Below are 9,093 nucleotides of genomic sequence, written 5' to 3' on the forward strand. Positions count from 1 at the left end.
ATCAGTGGTGTTGCATCAGGAAGGACGCACTGCAGCTGAAGAAATGTCTTGACATTTGCTTAGTAATTTCTGTGAAAAGTGTTTATTAATACTTGAAAAAGCCATTTTAATATGGAGATGACATGTCTGGTGGTCCGAAAGAAAGTGGCCACCAAAGGGAGTGGCACTGTTAGGAGGCGTATGGCTTCGTTGGAGGAAGTGTGTCACTATGGCAGCAGGCAGTCTCTTGTACTCTAGTTCCTCCCAGTGAGACAGACCATTTCCTGTTTGCTTGCACACCATCTTGTTTACACCGTGATGGCAATGGACTAGGTCTCTGAAAAATGTGAGACACCCTCATTAAATGTTTTTTCCTTTATAATTAGAGTTGCTGTAGTCATGGTGTCTCTACACAGCAATAGAAACCCTAATAAGACAACATTCATACCACCCCTGCAGATAACTCTTGGTGAGCAGCGACAGGACACTCACTGGCTGCCCAGTGAAGCTGGACTATTTGAAACAAAATGTCCACTCTTAAAATATTTTTTAAATTTATTTTTATTTTAAGTGTGTGACTGTTTTGCCTATATGCATGTCTGGGCACTACATTTAGGCTTGGTGTCTGTTGTCTGTTGTCCACAGGGGCCAGAGGAGGGCTTCTATTTGTTGTTCATTTTTAGTATCAGAAAATTCCTTTGGCATTTTTCTTTCACAAATTGGAAGCTTAGTTGGGTGGGATCTGTCCTCAAGAGAACTCTTCCTCTTATTCCAGTTGAGATTTGTCCCCCCAGCAATGGCACTAATTTTCTTAACAATTGGAGTCTCTTTTAGCACAAAACTTAGCTGTAAAACTTGCTAGTGTTCTTTTCCTCTGCAGATTCATTTTGTATTTCTTTTTGCTTCATTTTTTTGCCTTTTTTATTGTAGATCTGTAAAAGAGTGATTACTCATAACCATGGGACAGAGTTAATATTAGCATGTCTTGACATATCCAGCAAAGAAGTCAGAATATTACTTTTACAATTAACAACAGGCAAGTTCTTAGGACAAAGACAGAAAGTGGCTACCCCCCCCCAAAAAAAAAAGCATTCACAATAGAGCTTGCCTCCATAGTCCATATTACTGTCAGTACTGTCTTTTAAGCCCATTAAGTCTTACTTAAAGCATTCAATTGCTTTTTTAGTCCAAAGTACCAAAGTCTTTCACATTCTTAAAAAAAAAAAAAAACCAACCCAAAAAAACCACATGGTCGGCTTCTTTATGACTCCACCACACTCCTAGTGCCAACTACTGTCTTAATTTGGTTTCTGTTGCTGTGATAAAACACCATGATCAAAGCTACAAACTTACAGAAGGAAGAGTTTATTTTGAGGTATGGTACCAGGAGACAAGAGTTCATCATCGTGGCTGGAAGCGTGGCAGCAGGAAGCAGGGTAGCAGGAATGTCTGAGAGCTCAACTGCTAGCAGGAAACAGATAAACACAATGAAATAGCACATGGCTTTTAAAACCTCAGTGACAAAATTCCTCTAGTGAGGCTCTACTTCCTAAACCCACCCAAACAGCACCACCAACTGGGGACCAAGTGTTCAAACACCTGAGTCTGGAAGGGACGTTCTCATTCAAACTACCACTCTCTGTAGCACAGATAATAAAAGCCCAGAGACAGACATTGGTGTTCAACCTGAAGATCAGAAAAGCAAAAGCAGCTAAGCCACTAAAGAGCTCTTAATTCTTTGAAATCTTCAGACTGAAAGAGAGCAAGTTACTTTCTCATCTCGCCTTATATTCCTCTCTAGTGGGGTTAAAGGCATGAACCACCACAGCCTGGCCTCTGTAGCTAACTAGTGTGGCTGCTGGGATTAAAGGTGTGTATCACTAGTGCCTGGCTTGTATGGCTGATCAGTGTGGCTGTTTTGTGTTCTTTTCTTCAGGCAAGCTTTATTTATTAAAATACAAATATCACTACAGTTCTGTTGTAGGAGGCGGCTTGTTTGCTCCTGGCTCCCCACACTTGAAATAATCACACAGAAACCATTTTATTTGAAATACTGTTTGGTCAATAGCTTAAGCGTATTTCTGGCTAACTCATATCTTAAATTAACCCATCTCCACTAATCTGTGTATTGCCACATAGCTGTGGCTTACCAGGTAAAGTTCTGGCTCGTCTGTTCCTGGTGGTGGCAACATGGCTTCTCTTCAACTCTGCCTTCTTTCTTTTAGCATTCAGTTTAGTTTTTCCTGCCTAACTAAGTTCTACCTTGCTATAGGCCAAAGCAGATTCTTTATTCATTAACCAATGACAACACATAGACAGAAGGACCTCCTATACCACAGTTCCCCTGAAAACTCATGTTTAAATGGAATCTAGGCATGTTCGTGGCATAACACACGTGCCAAGGTCAGACGACAACGTTCCCCACTCTGATTAGGATCCATTGTGCTGTGTGCTCCAGCCTGCCTAGCTCATGAGCTTCTGATGCTTGTCCAGTCTCCTTCTTCACCTTAGGAGTGTGCACCACCACAGCCAGCTGTTTTCTCTTTTTAAACCTGTGTTCCAGGGGATGGTACCTAGGTCATCAACTTTACACAGTGCTGTGACCTGTTGACCATCTCATTGGCCCTGTCTTTAGCTGTAGTAGTCTGTCAACTTATCATTTATCCTGTTTCTATCCAGCTCCTTTGTTTTCTGTCCTCATCAAAGATGCAAGTAAAGCACCTAATTGCTTTTTCCTGCACTTTAGTATCTGGTTTAAATCATTGTTTCTGTTACTATTATCAGCTTTCTTTTTCTCTGAGTGGCAGTGAGGATTTTAGGTTAAAGAGAAGATTAGTAAAAAGATACCCATGAAACAAGGAAAAAAATGATGGGAAAAACAGAACCAAAAACTTGTAGATACACACACACTACATGCCAAGCCATATGACCCCTTTTGAAGCTTATAAGTCATTAACAGGAAAAAAAAACAAAACCATAATTGAATTGTTGAAGTACTAAAGAAAGAACTCAAAATCGTGCTTTAAGAAAGTGATTAGTGTGGGCTGTTTGTGGTGTTGCATGCTTTTCCCTGGCCTTTGGGAGGCAGAGGCAGGTGGATCTCTGAATTCAAAGGGCAGCCAGAGCTACCTAGGGAAACCCCGTTTCAAAAAGCAAAACAAACAAACAAACAAACAAAAAACAAACAAACAAACAAAAGCGATTTCAAAGAGGTTTCAAAAGAAGCAGAAGATCATGATAAGAAAATCAGTTTGGGACCTTGAAAGAGAACACGAAGCTGGGCAGTGGTGGTGCATGCCGTTAATCCCAGCACTCAGGAGGCAGAGGCCGAGGCAGGTGGATCTCTTTGAGTTTGAGGCCAGCCTGGTCTACAGAGAAAGTTCTAGGACAGGCTCCAAAGCCACAGAGAAACCCTTTCTAAAAAAAAAAAAAGGAAGAAAAAAAAGCAATGTGGATGAAATATTTGATACCATGGAAAAGGAATTTAGCAAGGAAACTGAGATTCTGAAAAAAAAAAGGTGGAGCTCATTTGGTAGAGTGTTTGTCACCCCCACCTGACCCCAGCATCACATAGAGGGGGCAATGGTGGTGTATTCCCATAATCGCAGAACTCAGGATTAGATTAGATCAAGTAAAAGATATCAGGGCCTGAACCCAGATTCCAGGGAACCTAGCTCCCTCTTCTGGCCCCCACGGGCACTGCATGCATAGTGCACAGGTGTACTTGCAGGCAAAACACCCATGCAATACAATAAATAATACAGTACAAATAAAGATTAAAAAGATCAAGAAAAGCCGGGCGGTGGTGGCGCACGCCTTTAATCCCAGCACTTGGGAGGCAGAGGCAGGCGGATCTTTGTGAGTTCGAGACCAGCCTGGTCTACAAGAGCTAGTTCCAGGACAGGCTCCAAAGCCACAGAGAAACCCTGTCTCGAAAAAACAAAAAAAAAAAAAAAAAAGAAGATCAGGAAAATACACTATGTTATATGGAACTATAAAGAGGTCTTCTCTGGGAGTGGGAGAGGGAACCAGTGGGGGACAAGAGAAGGCACTGGATGTTGGTTATGGTCAAAGTCCATGAAAACCTGACCATGAAACCCATCATTTGGCACAATGAATGTATGCTAATAAAAGGGCACAAAAAGTGGCTTTGAGTTAATGTTCTTGTCAGTAACTGCTTGAAGGAGTGGTACTGATGCAGGTAATAATAGTTGTATATTTATATAGTGCTTAATGTTCTTAAAGCTGTTTTTACATGTGAAAGGTACTTTCCAAACAGTTTTCAGTAGCAAATTATACTTGGATTCTGATAATGTTTTATGAGTGACCAGGAATTTTTAGAAGTGTGTACATGCTTGTATGGAAAGTGATGTTACAGGGAGTAGCTTTGGAGGCCCTTATGGATGGATCCCTTCATTGTGTCCCCTTCCGTTTGTTTCCCTGGTCACCCTAGAAAGGGGAACCTCAACTGCATTTTCCCCAGGATTTGAAACAACATATAAGAAGGTGGAGATAGCAGGGCTTTGTTGAGGCCCTTTAAGGGAAAATGCCCTACCTCTGGCCCTGGGTGAACACATGCTGTTTTGATCTGTTGCAAACATTGAAACATTAGATCCATTTTCTCCTTCCTTAAGTGGTAATATAGGTGGTCCTGCCAATCACCTATCTGGGAAACCACCCAACAGGAAAACTGATACACCCAAAGACATGCTGGGGAGATGGGAAGAATAATTTGAGTTCTAACTCAAAAAAGGCATAGTTTTCCCTCTTTCTATCTCCTTTTCTTTAGGATAATGATCGAAAGCCTAAGCATGCTTCCCCCATCCTCTGGGGCTTGTTCTGTTTCTTTGAAGCCCCTAGTCCCCTTCCACCATGCAGCTGCTTGCCAGTCTGCACTGCTGGAAACGCTGGCTTTCGTGGACCCTAACTCAAAAAGGAATGGCTTTTTTTCTTCTGTATCTCTGCTTTCTTAGCAGCTGCTGAGATTTATAACCTGCCTGCCCTGTTTTCTCAAACTCTAATAAAATATCCTTGAGCCTCGGAGTCTCTCTTTAAATGATTTTATTAAGGAAAATTAAAAGGAAAAAAAACAAAAAAGAGAACTTGGATTTGCTAGGTAACAGTGGTACTTAACAGTCTTTGATAGAGAACTGTAATTGAAATTCTGTACCTAGGTTCTGTTTCAAGTGGCCAGGGATTCTTGGAAGCCCCCCTGCTCTGTGTTTGTGTCCATGTATGTTGGTGGAGAAAGAGGGATCTTTTAAAGGAGTGTTTCTTAACCTTGCTAATGCTACAACCCTTTAATACGGTCCTCATGTTGTAGTAACCCCCAACCATGAAATTATTTCATTGCTACGTCATAACTATAATTTTGACATTGTTATGAATCATAATGTAAATATCTCTGTTGTTTTTGTAGTCTTAGGTGACCCCTGTGAAAGGATTGTTTGTGCCAAAGGAGTTGCAACCCACAAGTTGAGAACCACTGTTTTAAAGCCTTGCAGTGAGAATGAGGACCCTAGATTATTTTAGATTAGTTATTTTGAAAATCGAAGAGGAAATGAAACAGAGCCATCTAGTGGTTATAATGTTAAGAGCACTAGGCAACAGTTAAGTACTATGAGCTCGCATTAATGTCTCTCAAGAATCATTATTAACTGTTCAAGCTAATCAGCTCTTATCACAAAGGGACATTTCCATTTGTCTTCCTAAATACTTATGCATGTTAATGACAGGAGAAAGGGTATATGACAGCTGAACCACAACAATGTTGCAGACACCCCAGAGGTCATTTGAGCTAGTATAACATTTTAGTGTTCTATACATAATTTTAGCTGTAGTATTTACTGATCACACTTACTAAATTATAAAAGTCACATGTACATTCTGAAACACTGTGAAAAAAAAAGTCAAAGCGTCTCCTGCCTCTATAGGTTAACCTGCCGTTATAACTGACACATAGATTTTCCTCAGTGCTGTCTGCATAATGACTTTATAATGGCTTATAAACTGTTGAATCAAAAGTGAATTATTTTCCAGGAGCAAGATAGTGCTGTGCAAAATATGCAGAAAAAAGTGGAACAATTAGAAGCAGAACATATGGACTGCACTGACCTTCTGCGGAGACAAACGAGTGAGCTTGAATTTAGCACTCAAAGGGAAGAACGCCTGAGAAAAGAATTTGAGGTACGGCTTATCAGTGTTTATAGCAGCTGTTTGTTATTCATGCAGTGACTTCAGGTTAGAGGACATGGTAAGTCAGGAAAACTGGGGACAACTTCTGTTGTATAGTTGACTTCTTTGAAATTTTTAAAAAAATTTATTGTGTATACAGTATTCTGCCTACATGCCAAAAGAGGGCACAAAATTAAGTTATAGATGGTTGTGAGTCACCATGTGGTTGCTGGGAATTTAGCTCAGGACCTTTGGAAGATCATCCAGTGCTCTTAACCTCTGAGCCATCTCTCCAGCCTCCTTGAAAAAATTTTTTTCACTCTCTTTTTTTTCTTTTTATTGATTTTTATTGAGCTCTACATTTTTCTATGCTCCCCTCCCTGCTTCTCCCCTCCCCGCTCCAGCCCTCCCCCGAGGTCTTCATGCTCCTAATTTACTCAGGAGATCTTGTATTTTTCTACTTTCTACTTCCCATGTAGATTAGATCTATGTAAGTCTCTCTTAGTGTCCCCATTGTTGTCTAAGTTCTCTGGGATTGTGGTTTGTAGGCTGGTTTTCTTTGGATGTTTAAAAACCACTTGTGAGTGAGTACATGTGATAATTGTTTTTCTGTGTTTGGGTTACCTCACTCAAAATAATGTTCTCTAACTCCATCAATTTTTCTGCAAAATTCAAGATGTCATGCTGTTTTTCTGCTGTGTAGTACTCCATTGCTAAATGCATTGCATTTTCCTTATCCATTCTTCAGTCGAGGGGCATTTAGGTTGTTTCCAGGTTCTGGCTATGACAAACAAAGCTGCTATGAACAGAGTTGAGCACATGTCCTTGTGGTACGATTGAGCATCCTTTGTACATATACCCAAAAGTGATATTACTGGGTCTTCAGGAAGGTTGTTTCCTAATTTTCTGAGAAATTGCCACACTGACATCCAAAGGGGTGGGACCAGCTTACATTCCCACCAGCAATGCAGAAGTGTTCCCTTTTCCCCACAATCTCTCCAGCCTAAGTTGTCATCAGTATTTTTGATCTTGGCTATTCTTATAGATGTAAAATGGAATCTCAGAGTTGTTTGATTTGCCTTTCTCTGATGACTAAGGATGTTGAACATTTCCTTAAGTGTCTTTCAGCCATTTTAGAATCCTCTGTTGAGAGTTCTCTGTTTAGATCTGTACTCTTTTTTTTTTATTGGATTATGTGTTCTTTTGGTGACAAATTTCTTCAGTTCTTTGTATATTTTGGAGATCAAACCTCTGTCTGATGTGGGGTTAGTGAAGATCTTTTCCCATTCTGTAGGCTCTCGTTTTGTCTTGTTGACTGTGTTTTTTGCTTTACAGAAGCTTTTCAGTTTCAGGAGGTCCCATTTTTAAATTGTTTCTCTCAGTGTCTGTGCTGCTGGGGTTGTGTTTAGAAAGTAGTCTCCAGTGCCAATATGTTCAAATGTATTTTCCACTTTCTCTCCTATAAGGTTCAGTGTGGCTAGCTTTATGTTGAGGTCTTTGATCCATTTGGACTTGAGTTTGGTGCATGGAGATAGATATGGGTCTATTTTTATTCTTCTAGATGTTGATATCCAGTTATGCCAGCACCACTTGTTAAATATTCTTTCTTTTTTCCATTTGATATTTTTTGCTTCTTTGTCAAAAATCAGGTGTTCGAAGATGAGTGGATTGATATCCAGATCTTCTATTCAGTTCCATCTTTGAAAAATTTTATATCCTAGTAAACTATTTTTTATTTCACCCTAATTAAAAAATCTGGTCATTAAATTTTTATTTAGTTATTTACTTATTTGTGTATGTGTGTGTAATTGCATGCTTGCCGTGACACGTGTATAGCTATCAGAAGAGAACTTGCAGGGGGTTGGTTCTCTTCTTCCATCATCTGGGCTCTGGGGCATTAGACTCAGGTTGTCAGGCTTGGCAGCAAGCACCTTTACCTGCTGAGCTCCCTTACACCTGCTATATTTTTAAATTTACCTATTTATTTTAGATACAGGATTTCATGCTCTAAACCAGGCTGTCTTAGAACTAACTGTGTAGTCAGTAGATCTTGAAGTCATGACAGTCCACTTACCTCAGCCTTCTGTGTTTTGAGATTAGAGGTGTGTGCAACAGACCCTGTCATCAGTGCTATGAAAATTTTGGCTTGAGCAAATAACTGGCATTTCCATTTACTGAATGGGAGAGGTTAAGATTGGCATGCCTGTTAAATATCTGGGTGGAGAGTTCAGGCAGCCAGTTGACTAGAAGGGCTGGGACTTCTGGAAACTTTACTCTGGGGCATGTGGAAATGCCACACAAGTTTTATTTGGAGATTTCAAATGTTGCAGTCCAGGACTTTGAATTTCTATAATTTCTCCTAAGAGCCAGCTCTTAATTTCTATGTTGGTTGTTATAAAATGCAAGAAGGAACTGCAGCAGGGTGTCATAGTTTGTGTGGTCTAGCCTCTGACTTAAGTATGCACATTTCTTTCTTTTTCTTTCCTTGTATTTCCGTGTCTAGCCTCTGATTAGTTTTTTTCTTCAGCATATGAATCTCCAGTACGTGTGATGGTTAGGAAGTTGTTTTTGGTAGGACTAGAGGCATAGAGCTCTAACTTTTCATCTTGCAGATTAAAAAATGAGACTTAATTTGAGTATCATAAGTTTACCTATTTGAAGGGTCCTACCTCTTAGAGCTCCTACAGCCTCCCAGGGCAGTGCGACCAGCTGGGAGCGATGCCCTCCTCCCTCCCTCCCTCCCTTCCTCCCTCCCTCCCTGCCTCCCTCCCTCTTTCCTTCATTTTCTTTTTTCTTTCCCCTTTTCCTTTTCTTTTTTTAAAATTTATTTATTTATTAAGGATTTCTGCCTCCTCCCCACCACCGCCTCCCATCTCCCTCCCCCTCCCCCGATCAAGTCCCTCTCCCTCATCAGCTTGAAGAGCAATCAGGGTTCCCTGA

The 9,093-nt window shown here is 40.5% G+C and overlaps 1 protein-coding gene across 1 annotated transcript in view; it reads left to right on the forward strand.

Moving 5' to 3' along the window:
* Ccdc171 (coiled-coil domain containing 171) overlaps positions 1-9,093 on the forward strand; it is a 351,463-nt gene that overhangs the window by 48,230 nt on the left and 294,140 nt on the right. Inside the window, exon 7 of the mRNA XM_005352686.2 lies at positions 6,019-6,165. Coding sequence (XP_005352743.1) covers positions 6,019-6,165 — 147 coding nt within the window. The remainder of the gene's footprint in view (positions 1-6,018; positions 6,166-9,093) is intronic.

Source organism: Microtus ochrogaster, chromosome 10 (assembly GCF_000317375.1).
Source record: "Microtus ochrogaster isolate Prairie Vole_2 chromosome 10, MicOch1.0, whole genome shotgun sequence".
Lineage (NCBI taxonomy): Eukaryota > Metazoa > Chordata > Mammalia > Rodentia > Cricetidae > Microtus > Microtus ochrogaster.